The 20,655-nt window shown below is 40.9% G+C and overlaps 1 protein-coding gene across 1 annotated transcript in view; it reads left to right on the top strand.

Annotated features, from left to right (window-relative positions):
* FGF2 (fibroblast growth factor 2) overlaps positions 1 to 20,655 on the top strand; it is a 71,451-nt gene that overhangs the window by 1,220 nt on the left and 49,576 nt on the right. The window contains exon 3 of the mRNA XM_029951158.1: positions 5 to 290. Coding sequence (XP_029807018.1) covers positions 5 to 290 — 286 coding nt within the window. The remainder of the gene's footprint in view (positions 1 to 4; positions 291 to 20,655) is intronic.

Genomic DNA, 20,655 nt, shown 5'->3' with positions numbered 1-20,655 from the left:
GGAGAGGCTGGGGGGCCGAGGCCGGGGCCGGGGCCGGGGCCGGGGCCGGGGGACGGCGGCGCCCCGCGCGGCTCCCGGGGCGCGGGCACCACGGCAGGGCCCCGGTGGGGCTATGGCAGCCGGGAGCATCACCACGCTGCCCGCCCTGCCGGAGGACGGCGGCAGCGGCGCCTTCCCGCCTGGCCACTTCAAGGACCCCAAGCGGCTGTACTGCAAAAACGGGGGCTTCTTCCTGCGCATCCACCCCGACGGCCGAGTGGACGGGGTTCGGGAGAAGAGCGACCCTCACAGTGAGTGCTGGCCCGCTCTTCTTCCCCCTCGCGTTTCCATCCCTGTGGTTCTCTCCCCCTCCCCTCCATGCCCTCGCGCTGCTTCCGTCTCTTCACTCAGACCGTAGTGGGACCTGCGGTTTCTGGCGTAGCGGCCCGCGGTGGTTTCGGGTTCACCGCTCGCCCCTTCCTCCCCGGAGCTGCGGTGTCGGGTTAGATCCTTCCCCGGGCATCGGAGTGTGCCAGTTTCCCCTGGTCAACCCGTCCCCTGGGCCCAGAGCCGCAGCGTTCCCGGGGCCGTGGAGGCGGGCTCCCTTTGCGCAGACAACCTGTCGCTTAGAGGATGCCCAGTGGCAGAGAGGCGAGCGGCTCTCCGAGATGCGGTCTGGGTCCCCATCCTGACGTTCCAACCACTATTGTCAGATGCGCGCAGTCAGGCGGACATGGCGGGGGCGGGGGAACCAAAGCTGAATTAAGTGCTCTTTACTGGAAAAATACCTTTCCAGAGCTGTGCCCCTAAACTCTGATTTAGTAGGATCCACGCCATCTGGCACACTGCTCTTAAACATCCATTTCTGTTTTTTTCCCAAATTGCTGAAAGCTGAAGCAGCAAAAGATGTGGGCTTTTTGTTAATAAAGTGCGACACGCTTTTGTTTCAATAAAAACTTTTATCTTTTCACCTGCATCTTGTTTCCTGATACCTAAAAATGGGGGTAATGTCTACCTTGCATCAGGTTTGAGGATCAAATGAGACTTCATATCAAGTGCACAGAGCTCTCCTATTACTGCTGTACACTTTTGTGTTCTGCAAGACGTAATCTGTGGTTACAGAAATAACACTAGCCTAAATCAGTGGTTCTCAAACTCGGGGTGCGTTAGAATCACCTGGGGCTGTGATTTAATACATTGTGACCCTTGTCTCTCAAGGTTTCTGATTCCTTGGGCCTCAAATGGGGCCTGATAATTTGCATTTCTAACAAGTTCTCAGGTGATGCTGACCTGGGACCACACTTTGAGACCCGCTGGTCTCCAGAAAAGAGGGGGAAAGGGAATGAAACTGGCTGATCAGCACTGGTGAAATTGGAAGTGAGAGAAAGAGGATCAGAGTTCCTATTTTAACTGTACTCCTGTAAGTATAGGCAAAACATGTGTTTTAAAAGCTGGGTGTTCCGCCTCTGTTGGTTTCTGGTGAAGAATCCAATCTTCTACCTGCTTGAGAAAAGACCTGCAGGGCTGGGAGCTCCCCTCCCCAGGAGTTACCTCTTTATCCCCAGGTGCTGACGGAATGTCCTTCACACCTGTGAGGATTGGAAGAGGTCAATGCTTTGCAATGGAATCTGAGTTGACAAATGAGAGATGTGCTTACATATTACTTGGGTTTTTATCAATTCCCAAATAATAAGCAAAAGATGCACGTCTTTCATTTTTTTCAAGCCTGCTATATAACTTTAAATTTTTATCAGCCACGTCTATTATCCAATAAAACTGAGAAGATACTCATAACCCAATACATATGGGTTAGGGCTATTTCCCTGTTTTAGTAACTTGAATAGGTTTCACAAAATTAAATTTTAAGCTTTGTGTTTGAAGTTTGTTTTGCAGTTGTCTGCTAGGTTAGCACAGCTGGTTAGGGCCAGGTGCATATATATCCCAATTAGTTCTGTTCTTTTCTAGCGGCACGAACTGTCTACAGTAAAGGAGCATGTTCTAGGACTACAAGATAAAAGAACTCTCCTCCACACCCTAGTACTCTCATTTTTTTTAAAGACCCCTTATTAGTTGCTGGATTTTTTTTCCTTTGAAGCTTATGATACCCTATTTCCTTTAGAGTATAACTGTATAGGGGCTAGTGAGTGAGGGTGATTCTGAATTGCATCCTACACTACCACCTTTGTAATAATTCCTGTTAACTGCTGCTTTTCAACTCTGAGTTTTTTGTTATTTTACCTCACTGGTTCTCTTAGGTAGGTGATTTTTTCCCTTTCCCCCACCCCGACGTTTGGCAATGCCTGGAGACATTTTTGGCGCATTTGGAAGGGTGCTTCTGGTATGTAGGAGATCGAAGCCAGGGATGCTTTAACCACACTACAGTGCATCCTACTTTACCCCAGCCAGGGTTTTTCTTTTCTTTTTTTCTTTCTTCCTTTCTTCCTTCCTTTCTCTCTCTCTCTCTCTCTCTCTCTCTCTCTCTCTCTCTCTCTCTCTCAGAGCGAGCAAATCCCAAGTAGGCTCCTCATTGGGCTCAATCTCACGAACTGTGAGATCATGACCTGAACTGAAATCCAGACTTGGATGCTTAACTGACTGAGCCACCTAGGTGCCCCAGATCCCAGACGTTAATAGTGCCAAGGTTGAGAATCCTTCCAACTTGATAACTAGATAAAGACTACATGTTAAAAGTGAGGAGTAGAATACTCACCCAGATTTGTGGAGGGTACTGATTTTTTTCATTTCACCTTTTACCAGGCAATAGACTAACAAGAGTACCAACCTGAAAATGATAAATTTAAATCACCGCTGTGTAGCTCAACCTGGACATAAGTTTAAGTACAGTATATTTTTCTGGCATGTCAAAGATGTGCTGACAGTTGACTGAACCAAGACAAGACTGATGGGAAAGACACAGGAAAAATTATTATGGCCATGATATAACCGTATCTTCCCAACCACATCTCCTCCATTACCCCAAACAAATGAGACTGACCAGAAAATGGGAAAGAAGAAGAGAGTTGATAGTTGTCACAATTTCTCACTGAATTATGGCTCAGATATCTAGACCTATTTGAAAAGTTGAAAAACGTCTGGTCTCATTCCTCAAACTGTTTTGTCCAGTTGACCTGAAAATCTCTTGGAGATTTATTCCTTTGGTATTAACGTTTTCTGCTCTGATGTATTATAAAATGCAAATACTCTTTGGGTATTTGGAGGGATGGTATAAATGTGGGGGTGCCGGTTAGGTATGGGGCATGTGGCTTAGGTTCTGAAGGGGAGACGGGACAAGGAGGTGCTGGGAAGGGAGGGCAGAGGCAGAAATGAAAGGGGAGGGAGAAGATGATTGAATATCTATTTTCTCACTTCTCAGTGTTGTTGAAGGTCCCTTTTGCTTCATACTTGGGTATTCTGCCTTGTTTTTACTTGAAAGGGCCGATTTTTCTGCACTTTGCTTCTAGTCCTGGAGTAGCTTTCATTTGACATGAGATCAAAAAGCAAGATAGGACAACAGGAGTCTATGTTCCTCCAGCATTTGTGCTCCTCCCCCAGCTTCCTTTGTCCTGGATGTTTAATGGGCCCCTTCCAAATGTCCATGGGATTGTGTAACATTAAGTGTATACTCCAAAGTAGTGAACTATGTGAGAACTTCCGAAGGAAGAACACTTTATCCTGAGTAGCACGTACACCATGTGGTGGAGTGTAGTAAGAGAAATGTATGCTGCTTATGTACATGTTAGCCCTAAATTTGTTCCAGATGCTCTTATTTAGAAAAAACTGGAGGTATTTAGCAGTGCTATTTCTACCCTTGGGCTTCTCTCAGTGGGTGACTGCCTGTTTGCCAGACTTATCTGCTTCCAGGTTCTAGAGGATGCTGAGACTTGGAGTGGCACAGGGACCTGCCATTCCTGTATGGAGCGGGGTTGGCATCCTGGCCCGCCTGACACCCATGCCCTTTGCCACAGCACATATTCCATGCGACTCCACTCATAAAAACATGGCCTTGTGAAATTCAGAGGGAGGCGTCAGACTATTTAGTTCACTGATCTTGTTTTATAGAGGACAGTATTAAGGTTCAAAACCATAACTGATCATCTGCCTCCATCTGCTGATTTCCCCTGTGATTAGCCTAAATGAGCTTCTTGCCCACCTGGTCTCTTGCCTTCTATCCGTGCCCTCCTCCAGCCTCAGTGCACTCCTCCATTCAGTCAGAGGGAACACCCTCCAGGACCCCCCCTTCGGGGGCTTCCTCCATTCAGAGCACTGGCAAAGCCAGCCCCTTGGAGGAGGTCTTACTGGTTTACAGGTTGCCTCTAGTTATGTTCCTAGGGCATTGGACAAAGCCACCTTTCTTCTCTATCTTTATGTAAACGGAACTATTGATTCAGTGATTCTAGGTTCTCTCCCCCCATCTTTTTTTGAGTAGTATCTGGCAAGTGGATCCCACTAATTTGCCTTAGTAAACACGATGTTTACTGTCATGCTATTTATGTGCAGTAAACAAATGAAGTAAGACTCTAATAGCTCATTTAATCATGGAAATCATGTAATTGGTAGAGCAATGAAAGGACAATTCATGAGTCATAAATATTACCACACCTTAGAAGTCTTTTAAGAAGAGTTTGATGCCAAGTGACTTCAGCCTAGCAGAGGCAGTATTCCCTTGTGACATGCCCGGAGGGCTCTCCTTGTGTTTGTAAAATGTCCATTCTGTAGTTAGATGTTGACAATAGTATAACATCGGGGTTCTAAGTATTCTCATTTAGATTTGTGATAGCATTTTAAATGGATGGCTATGATTTTTAAGTTAATTTGAAAATAAAATATTACAGATGTAATAAAACATGAACCATTCCTTACACATTATAATTATGAAAGTGACTTTATTCATCTATGCACTGATTCTCAGAAATCCCCATCTGTGATATTGAAAAAGGTAATTTTTAGGTCTCACATCATTGGAACTGTTAATTTTAACCCACCAGATGTCTGTACAACAGAATAATAACTACATATGTGCCATAGCCTTTTCTTGTTTTTCCAAATTCCAGTGTTCGGTCGTTGATTTTCCAAAAACCCTACTTGGGCCCCTTTGTCCTGTAGCACACATCTGTTAGAACGCTGGCCTGGGGTAAGAGTCTAAGACGTGAACTGCAGCGAGACAAGTCAGCACATTGGGGAAAAACCCTCAACCTCGGTACTGTACTCTATCCGAGCAAACGTATTGTGTTCTGTTTTGCTTTTGAGTTTGTCAGGTTCCACACTCTGAAATCAGAGATCTGGACTTGGACTTCAATGCTGTCAGTGCGCAGTAAATATTCAATGCTTGATTATATGCAAAATAACTTAGAATATTGTATCCTTAGGAAATGCAGTTGTGGATTTTTTTTCAGTGTTTCCTTGTATTTGTTGTTAGATTAGCTGTTGTATCCTCCTTTGCTATCAAACCCTTCCTCTGATCAAGGTTATTCATAGCCCCAGGAATTTAGGAGGGGACTAACAGTGTTAACTCCCGGGGAACCTCACCCTTTGAGCCATAGACTATGGTTCTTTGAATCCCATTCTAAATTCCTGTCAGATATTTTTAGTTTGAAGAAATTTGGAGGACCTGGAGGCAACAGACAGCCAGTATTCAGTGTTTAATTTATGTCTCAATCCAGCTGTCCTTTGTCACTCTTCCTGCACAAGGTGACTTTTAAATTGACCAGTGTATCCTTAATGCTTGCCTATGCATTTACAGAAATCTGTAGTGTGTGTGTGTGTGTGTGTGTGTGTGTGTATTTTCAAAGGGCTACTTATTTCCCCCATATTAACTTACACTCTGAATTACCCTATAGAATTCTGAAGTGAAAGGTTTCCAGGGTTTTAAGATATTCTGGAGATTAAAAAAATGAGGAATTTCTTGCAAGTATAATTGAACTATTGAAAAGAATTTCCTGTTTAATTTATGAATAATTATAATTAAGCTATACATTAACTTGTAACTGTAATTTATAATTAAATAATAACTAAAATTACCCATGATTTTTTTTTCTTAAAGGAAATTTGTACAGAGTAGTATTGATCTGGCTGGGTTCTGTGAGTACATTGTTCTCTGTTCATAATTTAGGCACTCAGTGAAGATGCTGGCGTCTTAAGGTAGGAACCATGAATTCTCCATGTAAATAAGCATCTTGAACAACCTAGGACCTTTTCCTCGGGATGTGCTCACTAAATGTCCGCTGCGGATGAAAATATTTTGTGTGGACTGGCCTGGGTGGTAACTACTCATGGACCATATGCTGTAGAAAGCTTAGTTGAGGTTTGCTGTTTTCTTGGTGTAGTAACGCTTGCATTTAGACACTTGGTCAGTCTTTTCATGAAGATGATTATATTTAACACAGTTATATTTGAAAAATAATTGGGAATCTTAGAAGCTGGGTATTAGCATTTCTTAGAGTAATCCATATAGAAGTTGAATCATTTTTCAGGGTAAATAGTTTAAAGTTGTTAGTAATTCTGTTTTCTTTAAAAAGCATTTTGGGTTTCTGTCATGTACTGTGTGGTATGAAGTTCCTCAGGTACAGTGTGTGTCATGTGTTCATTCTTCTGTGGCCAATGTTGGGAGTCCTGTGCGCACTTCTTTTGCCTCGTCTCCCTTTCTCGTTTTAACTCTGGATCTGTGTAAATCATGCTGGACCCCGGCAGTCTTTCACTTCAGTCATGTGGACTTATCCAATTTGTCACCCTGCTTTTGACACTTGCTGTTATATTCTGCCCCTGTCTTCTTGAGAATTCTTTGGTTTCCGTTATACCACATCAACCTGGTTTTCTCACCCTCCTACTGTCCTTTCTTCTGGTTTCTCCTCCTTTTGGTTTTTTGCTTTCATATTCCCCAAGGCTCTGTTTTTGGCCTTGCGTACTCCTGTTCCTTCAGCAGATCTTTTATAGTCTCCGTCTCAGTGCCTGATTTTCCATCTCTCTGCTAATACTCTGTTTCCCTCTGCTTGAAGGACAGATAAATTGCCATGGTCTCAACTCAAAATGCATGAAAAAGAACCTAATGTATTTTTCTCAAGCTATCATCTCTTTCTACCCAATTTCTATTTGTAGTGAAATTATTTTTTTTTAAGTTTGTTTATTTTAAGGGGGGAGGGGCAGAGAGAAAGGAGGAGAGAGAGAATCTCAAGCAGGCTCAGCGCCCTAAGGGCAGAGCTGGATCCTGGCTCGAATTCCCAATGAGATCATGATGTGAACCCAAGTCAGGAGTTGGACACTTATCTGACTGAGCCACCCAGACACCCCTGTAGTGAAGTTATTCTTGTAGTCTTCAAAGCTAGACACCTCAGAGTCTTCCCTGCCTTAGTGATGTTCTTTGCCCTGTCTTTGGATTTCCCTGCCTTTACTTACCTACAATCAGGCCCTACCTGACCTCCCTTTTCAAATGTGGTCCACCTGCTCAATCTTATTTCCCGCGATTTACCACCCATACAACCCTGAAGCTGCCAGTGTTCTTGCTCAGTTATAGACCATCACTGCTGCAGTGATTGGCCTTTCCTCATGTGATCCTTGGCTTTGAAAAATTCTTTTTCTTATCCATTACTCTCACACTCTTTCATTTTCCACCTTTCTTTTTAAAAATCTCTTAAGAGTTGGCTCAGCAGTCTTCTTTGTGAAATGTTCCCTACCTTCCCAGGGAGAATTAATTGTTTTTATCTGTTTTTCCCATAATACTTGGTATGTATTCTATTACAGAGCCTAATGATTTCTGTCATAATACATTGTTGACTTGTTTCTTTCCTGTGTGGGGACCATGAGCTCCTTGCAGGCAAGGACTGCAACAGATTTTCTGTATCTGACCTCATGCACAGTGGCCACTCAAAAAATGTTTGTTAAGTTCTACATATACCCGAAAAATTAGCCAACTCCTCTCACTTCCTTTCTGACTTTCTCACATCCTCCTCCTCTTTGCCTTTACTCTGGCTGTTTCCTTGAGCTGGAAAGTCTTCTCAATCCTCTTACCTCACCTTAGTCCTAATCATGCTTTGGGCCACATTTCTTTCCCACTGTCCTATACTGTCTTTCCTGCATGCTTCTAATAGCTTTATGTGTTTTAATTTCATGTCCCATAATCGTATTGGAAATTCCTAGTTGGTAAGGATTTAAACAAATGAACAGACATAGCCCAGCAATCTCGTACTTTCTTTTCTTCTCTGAGAGTCCAAGACTGAATGGAAAGACTCACCCCGGATTCTCTTGGTTTCATTTGCCGAATGAATGACCAGGCTGAGGGCTATGAAGAGATTCAGTCTACATTTATGGAATGAGCTAGAACTTTAAATAAACATAAATACTTCAGAATGAGGCATATAAAGTAGATACATTTAATGTAGCGTCACTGTAGTTCTTTCTGTAGACCCCTTTCATATTATTTAAAGGGAGCAATAACTAGGTAAAACATAATTGTTAGCAGTAGTTTTTTGAAAAGAATTGTAATGTTTATTTATTTTTGAGAGAGAGAGAGAGAGAGAGAGAGAGAGAGAGAGAGAGGGAGAGAGAGAGAAGAGTGTGAGTGAGGTATGGCAGAGAGAGACAGGGAGACACAGAATCCAAAGGAGGCTCCAGGCTCTGAGCTGTGAGTGCAGAGCCCGAAGTGGGGCTTGAACCCACAAACAGTGAGATCATGACCTGAGCTGAAGTTGGAAGCTTGACCAACTAAGCCACTCAGGCACCCCTAGCATTACTATTACTTTTTATTGTGGAAGTTTTTCTTGTCAGCTATTGAATAACACATCAGAATTTCTAGCCAGTTCCAGGACTAGTGCTAATCCTCTAAAGTTCTGAGAATTCATGCTTGAATCAGACACTTTAATCCTTAAACCTCTATCTCTCAGATCTGAAACCAGTGAATCATTTTATAAATTAGGATTAAAAACTATCTGGTACCATTGTTAGTATCCTTTTCTGGCTTTGAGGAAATGGCATAAATAGTTTAATCCTAATAATCAGGTTTATGAGCCAGAATTCATTACAAACTTAAAACTCTTAAGAGGGTAGAAATTGAATGACAATGTGAGTCATAGTCTTTGTGATGTGATGTCTGTAAGGGTGGGTGGGAGAAATTGCTAAATGGCCAGTCTTATTCTACTCCTTTCTAAGCTGAATCATTTTGTAAATAGCAAACAATTCATAGGTTTTTCAGTGGTCATTACATAAATAGAAAATGGAAGAGAGTAACAGAATCAAATAATACCTCCATTCAAAAAATTACTTTCTGAATTGTATCACTTGATGAACAGTCTTTTTTGGAATTAGAAACAAAATTTACTTATTCCTTAATAACATGTATCTTTTAACCTAACAATTGTGGTCTTAGTCTCTGTCTCTGCCTCTTCTATTAATTATATTAATTTTCTTGCCTAGACTTTTTTTTTTCATTCTCCTGTGTAATTTGATCTTTCTCCTTATAGCTGCTTCTAGCTTTGACTTGTTTGAAGATGGTGTGTGTGTATTGATGAGAGATGTCATTTACTTATATAAGGGCTCAATGAAATGATAAATTGGATAGGAATTCGAGAGAAGAAGGTCCCTTTAATCTTGGAAATTATGATTTGGGGTAGTCATAATCTTGCATTTTGCATGGTTGGTCCTCTTTTGTTAATTTCTTACTTGGAGGTTTGGAGAGCCTTTCTTAGAGGCAAATTTCATCTTAATCTTTAAATGTAAGATTAATTAACCTTATTTCCTTATTTTCTTTGGGGAGTAAGGCATTTGTCCAAAACATTATGTGAAGAAAGAAATAGTCTATTTTGAGTATGTTTCTAAGTTTTAGAAGTTCTTACATACTTATATTTTTACATTATTTTAAACTCAATAGTTTAGTAATGGGAATATAATGCAACAATCTTGCTAACTGATTCAGTAGAGATACTATCTATAAAGAGGACATATACAGCAGGTGTTGGATTAAAAAACAATGAATTACATAACTCTTTCAGCTACTATAGAGTTGAAAAAGTGAGGCACAGATTATTTTGTAAGGAGGTTATTAAAGCCAGGAAATATTCGTGGGATCTGTCCAACTTTGGCCAGATGCCTAGGGAGGTTGCCACAGGGGTAGGTAGTTTCTGTACCTTGCAGTAGAGGAGGAGCCAGATGGTTGTTTTTCATCTCTTTATGCCTAGGACCTTGATATTTACTGAGTATTTTTTGGATGAGTAAATCAATGAATGAAAAATTTGAGGTTATGCTCTGTGTCAGCTCTTACAAATAATATGTTTTATCTTGATTATAAACTTATGAAGCACAAGTCATTATCCTCATTTATAGATAAGACTACATTTTTTTGCTATTAGCTTTTCAAAACATCTCTTTGTGACAAATGATGAATTAGCTTTGTAGACTTCTTAGTGTTTAGATTACAGATTCAAACATGGTCAGAATTCTAAATAGACATTGTAGCAGAAATTTAAACAAATAGTGATTTAGTAAACATTTTTTATTTTAATTTTTGAATGTTTATTTTTGAGAGAGAGAGAGCACGAGCACGTGAGAATTGGGGAGGGGCAGAGAGAGAGGGAGACACAGAATCTGAAGCAGGCTTCAGGCTCTGCGCTGTCAGCACAGCTGACATAACCTGAGGTGAAGTTGGATGCTTAACCAACTGAGCCACCCAGGTACCCCTCAGAAAAATTTTTAAATGTCTGTTTATTCTGAGAGAGAGCTAGAGAGCTAGTGAGCTGGGCGGGGGCAGAGAGAGGGAGAGAATCACAGGCAGCCTCTGCTCCATCCACATAGAACCCGATTTGGGGCTGGAACTCAGGAGCCATGAGATCATGATGTGAACCAAAAATTAAGAATTGGATGCATAACTGACTGAGCCACACAAGCACCCCTAAATTATTTTTTTAAATCACTATTTTTGGGGGCACCTTGGTTTTTCAGTCGGGTTCTTTGCTGACACCATGGAGCCTGCTTGGGATTCTCTCTTTCCCTCTCTCTGCCCCTTCCATGCTCATGCCCTCTCTCCTTCTCTGTCTCAAGATAAATAAGTAAACATTAAAAAAAATGCAACAGATTTCTTTGCATTGATTTTGTATCCTGTGACTTTACTGATTTTAAAAAAATTTATGTTTTTTAATTTATTTTTGAGAGATGGAGAGAGACAGCACAAGCAGGGAGGGTCAGAGAAAGAGGCAGATACAGAATTGGAAGCAGTTTCCAGGCTCTGAGCTGTAAGCACAGAACCTGATGTGGGGCTCGAACCCACAAACCGTGAGATCATGACTTGAGCCAAAGCCGGATGCTTAACCAACTGAGCCACCCAGGCGCCCCTTTACTGATTTTGTTTATCAGTTCTAGCAGTTTTTTGGTCGAGTCTTTCAGGCTTTTTATATATAGTATTATGTCATTTACAGATAGTGGAAGTTTGACTTTTTATGGATTTGGATGTCTTTTATTTCTTTTTGTTGTCTCACTGCTCTGGCTAGGATTTCCTTTATTATGTTGAATAAAAGTGATGAGAGTGGACAACCTTGTCTGGTTCTTGATCTTAGGGGAAAAGCTCTCAGTTTTTCCCCATTAAGGATGATTTAGGGGACACTTGGGTGGCTCAGATGGTTAAGTGCCTGACTTTAGCTCAGTTCATAATCTCACAATTCATGGGTTTGAGCCCCACATCAGGCTCTGTGCTAACAGCTTAGAGCCTGGAGCTTTCTTCAAATTCTGTGTCTCCCTTTCTCTCTGCCCTTCCTCCTCTCGTGCTCTGTTTCTGTGTCTCTCTCAAAAATAAATAAATATTTCAAAAAGTTAAAAGGATGATTTAGGTGTGAGTTTTTCATATGTGGCTTTTATTATGTTGAAGTATGTTCCCACTAAACCTACTTTGTTGAGGGCTTTCCTCATGAATCGATGTCGAACTTTGTCAAATGCTTTTTCTGCATCTATTGAAATGATTATATGGTTCTTATCCCTTCTTTTATTGATATGATATATCACATTGATTGATTTGCACTGCTGAATCACCCTTGCAACCCAGGAATAAGTCCCACTTGATCATGGTGAATTATTTTTAAAATGTATTGTTGGATTCTGTTTGCTGGTATTTTCTTGAGAATTCTTGGCATCTGTGTTCATCAGAGAGACTGGCTTTGTAGTTCTCTTTTTTAGTGATATCTTTATCTAGTTTTGGTATTGGGCATGCTGGCCTCATAGAATTAATGTGCAAGTTTTCCTTTTCTATTTTTTGTAATAGTTTAAGAAGAATAGGCATTGGGGCACCTGGGTGGCTCAGTTGGTTGGGTAGCCAACTTCAGCTCATGTCATGATTTCATGGTCTGTGGGTTTGAGCCCCGCATCAGGCTCTGTGCTGACAGCTCACAGCCTTGAGCCTACTTCCAATTCTGTGTCTCCCTTTCTCTCTGCCCCTCCTCTGCTTGCTCTCTCTGTCTCTCTCTCAAAAATAATAAACATTAAAAATGAATTTTAAAAAAGAAGAATAGGCATTACTTTTTCTTTAAATATTTGGTAGAATTCACCTGTAAAGTCATCTGACCCCGGACTTTTGTTCCTTGAAGTTTTTTGATTATTGACTATATTTCTTTGCTAATTATCAATCTGTTCAAAATTTCCATTTTTCCCTGTTTTAGTTTAGGTAGTTTCTGTTTCTAGGACTTTATCTATCTCTTCTCATTTGTTCAGTTTCTTGGCATCCAGTTTTTCATAATATTCTTTTATGATTGTTTTTCTGTGGGGTTGGCTGTTATTTTTCTTCTCTGGTTTGTGATTTTTAAAAAAATTTTTTTTAACATTTATTTATTTTTGAGAGACAGAGACAGATCATGAGCAGGGGAGGGGCAGAGAGAGAGAGGGACACATAGAATGGGAAGCAGGCTTCAGGCTCTGAGCTGCCAGGACAGAGCCTGACGCGGGGCTCAAACCCACGAACCGTGAGATCTGACCTGAGCCAAAGTCGATGCTTAACTGACTGAGGCACCCAGACGCCCCTCTCATTTGTGATTTTATTTATTCAAATCCTTCCTCTCTTTTTCTTTTTTGCTGTGTCTGGCTAGAGATTTATCAATTTTATTGATATTTTTCCCTCACTCCAGAAAGTCAGCACCTGGTCCATTATCTGTTCTACTGGCTTTTGTTTTGTTTTTGTTTTAGTTTCTATATTTTTCATTTCTGCTCTAATCTTTATTATTTTTTTCTGCTGGTTTTAGGTTTTGTTGTTCTTTTTCTAGCTCTTTTAGGTGCAAGGTTAGGTTGTTTATTTGAGATTTTTCTTGCTTCTAGAGTAGACCTGTATGCCTGTATTGCTATGAACTTCCCTCTTAGAATCACTTTTGCTGCATCCCGGAAGTTTTGGACCATTGTGTTTTCATTGTCATTTGTTTCCATGTACTTAAAAAAATTTTTTTTAATGTTTATTTTTTGAGAGAGAGAGTGTGAGCGGGGGAGGGACAGAGAGAGAGGGAGACACAGAATCCGAAGCAGGCTTCAGGCTCTGAACTGGCAGCACAGAGCCCTAAGTGGGGCTCGAACCCACAAACTGCAAGATTGTGACCTGAGCTGAAGTCAGGTGCTTAACCGACTGAGCCACCCAGGCGCCTCTCCATGTACTTCTTAATTTCCTTTTAATTTCCTGGTTGACCCATTCATTGTTTAATAGCATATTATTTAACCTTCATGTATATGTGGTCTTTCCAGATTTTTTCTTGTGGTTGACTTGTAGTTTCATAGTGTTGTGGTTAGAAAATATGCATGGAATGATTTCAGTCTTCTTGAATAAGTTGAGGCTTGTTTTGTGGGCTAATATGTGATCTATTCTGGAAAATGTTCCATGTGTACTTGAAAATAATGTGTGCTCTGTTTTAGAATGGAATGATCTGAATATATCTGTTAAATCCTTCTGGTTCAGGGGGCCATTCAAAGCCATTGTTTTCTTGTTGATTTTCTGTTTAGTTGACCTGTGTATTGATGTAAATGGGGTGTTAAAGTCCTTTACTATTATTGTATTATCATACAATTACCTGATTATTGATTAAATCCTGCATGTTTGTTTTTAACTGTTTTAGGTATTCGGGTACTTCTATGTTGGGTGCATAAATATTTACAGTTGTTACACCTTGTTGGATTATCCTCATTATTATATAGAGTCCTTCCTTCATTGTCTCTTATAGTCCTTGTTTTAAAGTCTGTGTCTGATATAAGTATTGGTACTCCATCTTTCTTTTGATATCCATTTGCACAATAGATGTTTCTCCACCCCCTTTCTTTCTATCTGCAGGTGACTTTAGATCTCAGCTCTTTTGTAGGCAGTGTATAGATCAGTCTTTGTTTTTTAATACATTCTGTCACCTTATGTCCTAAAAAATCTTTTTTTGATGTTTATTCATTTTTGAGAGACAGAGACAGAACATGAGTGGGAGGGGCACACAGAGAGGGAGAGACACAGGATCAGAAGGCGGCTCCAGGCTCTGAGCTATTGGCACAGAGCCTGACTTTGGGCTAGAACTCACAAACCACGAGATCATGACCTGAGCTGAAGTCGGTCCCCCAACCTACTGAGCTATGTAGGCGCCCCTCACCTTACATCTTTTGATTGGAACATTTAGTCCATTTATATTCAAAGTAATTATTGATTGTCATATTATTTGTCTTGTGGTTGTTTCTGAAGATTTTTTCTTATCATTTCTTGTTTTCTTCTGATGGTTTATTGATTTTCTTTAGTGATATATGTATTTGGAGATATATATACACACATACATATATATGTATGTGTATACATACACACACATCCATATTAGTGGTTTTTAGTATATGGTTACCATTAGGTCTGTATAAAACATCTTCATTTAGCAGTCTACATTAAGTTGATGGTTGTTTAAGTTTGAACCTGTTCTTTACTCCTTTTCTTTCCATGTTTTAGGTAATATGCTGTTATATTTTATATCCTTTGACTTTGTGACTTTCTTGACTGATTTTTTTAAAGAAATATACATCTTTAAAGCTTTTGGGTTTCCTACATTATACTGTCACTTTTGCTCTCTCTTTTTCACTCAAGGATTCTGCTTAGTATTTATTATAGGATTGTTCAGTGGTCATGAACTCCTTCAGTATTTGTTTGTCTGGGAAACTCTTTATCTCTCCTTTTTATTTTAAGTCTTTATTTTGAGAGAGAAAGAGAGACCGAGAGTAAGTGGGGGAGGGGCAGAGAGAGAGGGAGACACAGAATCTGAAGCAGGCTCCAGGCTCTGAGCTGTCAGCACAGAGCCCAACATGGGACTAGAATCCACGGACTGTGAAATCATGACCTGAGCCGAAGTTGGACACTTAACTGACTGAGCCACCCAGGCGCCCCTCTTAATCTCTCCTTCTATTCTGAATGATAGCCTTGCTGGGTAGAGTATTGTTGGCTGCAGATTTTTCCGATTCAGCATGTTGAGTGTATCACGCCACTCCCTTCAGTTTGCCAAGTTTCTGTTGAAAAACCTGCCAGCCTTAGAGGTTTTCCTTTGTAAATTACTGTCTTCTTTTATCTTGCTGCTTTAAAAATTCTTTCTCTTTATATGTTGTCAGTTTAATTACAATATGTCTTGGTGTATGTTTGCTTTTGTTGATTTTGATGAGAGTTCTCTGTGCCTCCTGGATCTAGTCATCTGTTTCCTTTCTCAGATTAGGGAATTTTTAAGCTATTATTTTTCAAATGAATTCTCGGCCCCCTTTTCTCCCTCTGTTTCTGGGACTTGTATAATGTGTATGTCATTATGTTTGGTGGAGTCACGGAGTTCTCTAGGTCTATTCTCATTTTGCATAATTCTTTTTTCTCTCTTGTTCAGCTTGATTACTTTCCATTACTGTGTCAAGTAGGTTATTAATTTGTTTCTCTGTTTCTTCCAGCCTGCTGTTCATTCCATCAAGCATGTGTCTCTTTTCATTTTTGTGCTTTTTTTTCTGTGCTATGTTATTCCTTATCTTTGTGTTAAAGGTCTCACTCATGTCCTCCAATTTTTTGTCAAGTCCAGTGAGTGTCCTTATGATGATTAATTTAAATTCTCTATCAGGCGTGTGATTTATATCTGCTCCACTTTGGTCTCCAGCCATGGCCTTGTCCTGCTCTTTTATTTGGGATAAAATTCTCTGTCTTCTCATTTTGTCTCGGTTTCTTGGCATGTTTGTGTTAGGAAGATCAGCTATGTCTCTTGTTCTTGAGGGTAGTGACCTTATAAAAAGAGGTCCTTTAGTGCCCTTCTGTGTAGTGTCCCCTACTCCCCAGGGACTGGTGCTTCTGGGAATGTCACCAACGGTGCTGCCTGTGCTCTGCTGCTTTGACCCGACCGCTTCACCTTCAGGCCAGTTGCCTGCAGAGCTTCTCTTTGCCTGCTGTGGGCAGTGTTGGCCTCTGGCCTGAAGGTGGTGCATTTTAACTAAGTGTGCCAGGTCCATTTGTGGACAGAGAACTATCGCCACTGCTGCTGGAACAGACACCCTGCAAAACTCTCCCATCAGGAGGTTGGCGTGGCAGGGGTTTAGGCCCATCTTCTGGGGGAGGGCTCTGCTGTGCAGGGACTGAGGCAGGTGTGACTGGGAGGGGGAGTTCCATGGGGGCAGGTGGGGCTTGGTGTAAACAAGTTTGGTAGTGAGTGTCCCAGAGTTCCTGCAGGTGGCCCTGTGCTTATGCTGAGGGGCCTGGGAGGGAAATGGTGCCTGCCAGTTCCTTTGTTTTCAGAGGGGTGTCTCTGTGAATACTGCTTCTCTGGGACATGCTTTGAGATGAGCAACTAACCTCCGCATGTGTGCCCCAGGTGCTCTTCGGATTGCTCTTTCCACATTATATGTCCGTCCGCAGACTGCTCTGCCTTTTCTCCAAGAGCTGCGCAGTGCCCTCTGACCTCTCCCAGAGCCAAGCACGCTGACCTTTAAAACTGCGGGCTTTAAAGCCCCACTGGTTGCAAGATCTCAGGAAATTTGCTTTCCAAGCCAATTGCTGTGGTGATTTGCTTTCTCCATAGGCTCCACCGCGTGTGAGTCTCTCACCCTTCTTCTCAGGGACTGGAACTCCCTCCTCACCCATTTGGCCACTCTCAAAGCGTGTCTGTAACTTCTTTGATGTGGCCTCCTCTCTGCCTTTAGTTGTGAGGTTTATTCTGGGCTTCAGGCCAATTTCTGGGGTAATTAGGATGAGTTGATAGTTATCTGCTTGTATTCATGGAACGAGGGGAGCCTGAGGTCCTCTTACTCCACTGCCATTCTTTCCTCTCCTGACTGAAGTTTTCGTACCAATTTTTCACAAAAGATTTTAGTGCTTTTTTGTGTGTGTGAGAGTTTTTAATGTTTGGACTTATCCTGTCGACTCCCATAATTTTTAATGAACAGGAAAGTAAAAAATTAAAGATAAAGAAAATTAGTGGTTTGTATTTATTCTCATGATCTAAAAGTATTCCTCAAAAAAAATTTTTTTTTACATTTATTTATTTTTGAGAGACAGAGCATGAGCATGAGCAGGGGAGGGGCAGAGAGAGAAGGAGACACAGAATCTGAATCAGTCAGCACAGAGCCTGGTGTGGGGCTTGAACCCACAACTGTGAGATCATGACCTGAGCCGAAGTCAGATGCTCAACTGATTGAGCCACCCAGACGCCCCTAAAAGTCTTCTTAGTGGATAGTTGACCCCGTTATTTGCCATCAAACTGATGCTTTTGACTCTTATTCTAAATCAAAGTTATAATTTTGGTGAGACCTCCACCCAACTTTTAACAGCAGTGTGGCTAATCTCCTCATACAATAGAAGAATTCATTTAGTTGTTTATGTATTCGTTTTACAAGAAATTTTTCTTGGAAGTCACTTCAGGAAGTTACATTACTCAGAGTCAGATATTCTTTGCGTGTTTTAAGGAGATTAGAAGAAAAAAATCGTTGAGATATCTGTTTGGTTATACTTACATTGCATATTTTCCAGACTTAAATTATTTTTGGCCATGTTTAACGATATACAGCTCTAGAGCTGTTGTGTTGTAGAGTTCTGAGGAGTCTTGGCCTTACCCAAGGGTATCGCCTCAAGGAGTGGGTGGGTGTTTGTTAGGCACCTCTGGTTTTCTAGAAGGAGCCTAACACCCACCGTGGCTGACAGTTAAAGCAAGTGGTTCTGCTTTCTAGGTAGGCCAGACAACTGAACCTTTTAAAGGTTCTGCTGTGGGGAATAATATTTATGGAAGCCTGACTCCGAATATATAGAATATCTTTACTCCGGGTTGGAGAGTTTAACCTGAGGGGTCCATGGACAAGCTTTAGGTTTCTATGATCCCTTAAAAGAAAATGCAAGTATCAAGCCAGGGTGTTTTTCTGAGGGGATACATAGCATTTTATCAGATTCTCATATCATTTTGTCAGTTGTCCATGGTCCAAAATATGTTAAGAGACATTATCACTAGATGATCTAAAGAATATCTTCTAATTAGCCTGACTGACAGTGAGAGAACCAATTTGAATGTGTTAATGTGAGCCTATAGCTTATTGTGAGTGATTTTTGAGCATAATCTCTGTATGAAATTCGTCTTAGTTAATTCTAAGAAATGTTGAAGCCTGCTGTTAACCTCTTCATAGTGTCCACTCTGACATCCCTTGGGAAACATTTATCTTTGGTAACTCTGTCAGTTGTACTTCTGCTTCTCTTTAATAGCCGGTTTGTTTCAGCCTTACTATCTCTGAGAGACTTGCTCCTGCTATTGGCTTCTAGAAAGCCAAATATGTTGTCTGCTTCTTGCATGTATAATGATCTAAATCCTGGCTTCACCAGTTTTCAGCACTTGAATATCTGTTTGCCTCATTTAAAAGCCATTTTTAACATTTTTTGTTTGTTTTGGTATATTGTCAGTGTCTTTTTAACTTATCTTAAATATTATTGGGACCTAACAAGTTTTACCTCAGTAAAATTATGTATTTATTGATTTGTTATTTTAACCACTAGGTGTCTAATATATTGTTGCATATGGCATATAGCATTAGGTACTGGGGATTACAAAAAGTACCATACCCCTTAAAACATGAATTGTCTGGCAGGACAAGAAGAGATGTTCAATGTTATGCCTGCTTTGCTTGTGTTGTGTGTGCATTGTGGTAGAGTGAGGTCATACCAAGGACGATAGTCGATTCTAACAGGAAAGTCAGAAAAAGCTTTTCCGAGCAGGAGTGACTGCTGAACTGGGTCCTGGAAGGCAAGTAGGTGGTAACACCACCAAAAAGTGGTGCTTCTGCTTTTTATTCTAAATCAGAATTACAGTTTTTGGGTGGACCTTCCAACCAGCTTTTAACAGCAATGTGGTTATTATGCCTATGCAGCAAAGAAGTCATTTAGTTATTTACATATATGTTCTGCAACTCAACTGAGTTTTCTTGGAAGGCAAATAAAGGCACGAAGGCCAAGGAAACACTGCCAGGTTTGGTATGTTTTGGAAACTGTAAATAGTTTGGCATAGCTGGAGTGTAGGGTTATGGTAAGTAGCAAGGCCAGCCATATAGGAAGGGCCTGGATTCCAACAGGCCTTATAAACCATGCTGAACAATTTGGTCTTTTTTCTTTTTAAACTTTACTTTTTATTTATTCATTATTTATTTTTAAATCTTTTTTTTAACACTTTTGATTTTTGAGAGACAGATCATGAGCAGAGAGAGAGGGACACACAGAATCCGAAGCAGGCTCCAGGCTCTGTGTTGGCAACCTAGGGGTTTGTCCCTGAGAGGCTGGCTTAGTGCTGGGCATTCTATTGTTTAAGAGGTTTCTCAGAACAATGAGGTCAGTACGTTCAGTTCCTATTTTACAGAGGTTAGAATACAGTGTTACAGGACAACCAAAAAAAGGACAAGAGAAGTGACAGTCAGAAGTTGAGAGGAGCCAGGAGATTATAAAAGTAGGCAGAGATGTGCCACCTCTTTGTAACATGATTCCTATCACAACCCCGGATCAAAAAAATTAATTTGGTTTATAATATTTAATTAATGTGTATCATGTTAAAAGATAGCAAGGATGGGTAAATAAAAAATTTGGTGCCTAAAAAAAAAATGTGGGGCTCGAACCCATGAACTGTGAGATCGTGACCTGTGCTGAAGTCGGATGCTCAACCCACTGAGCCACCCAGGCGCCCCAGAACAATTTGATCTTTATCTTCAAGGCAGTGGGGAGTCGATGAAATATTGTAATCAGGAGAGCAAGAGTATCAGATTTGGGCTTTTATAAAATCACGCAGGTGTGTGAGACGGATGAGAGGGTGTAAGCCTGGGAGCAGGGAGGAGTTAGGGAATCATTACGGTAGTCCACTTGAGAAGCACGTGTTGCCTGGCACGTTGTAAATAATGGATGTGCACTAGAGTGAAGTGTCTCCATGTTATCAGGAGAAAAAAGGAAATTATTGGAGTAGTACTGAAAAGATGGTCCCATTTATGAAAATGCAAACACACAAAAGAGATACTTTTGGATCAAATATGTAGACTAAGGTCTGAAAAGGATACATACCAAACCGCCAACAAGTGGTTGTAACTTTGGAGGTGGGAATGGAATTGGGAGAGAAGAGACGAATGGGAATCCTTCTTTTTTTACCTATTTATTGAGAAAAATTTAAAACTACTGTATCCATATGTTATTTACATAAACATTGCTTGAGAAGAATGAAAGGAGTGAGGGAGTAGAGGCTGATGTTG

This window comes from Suricata suricatta, chromosome 1 (assembly GCF_006229205.1).
Source record: "Suricata suricatta isolate VVHF042 chromosome 1, meerkat_22Aug2017_6uvM2_HiC, whole genome shotgun sequence".
Classification (NCBI taxonomy): Eukaryota; Metazoa; Chordata; class Mammalia; order Carnivora; family Herpestidae; genus Suricata; species Suricata suricatta.
The sequence above is the reverse complement of the archived record's forward strand: the minus strand, read 5'-3'. Positions and strand labels throughout refer to the sequence as shown.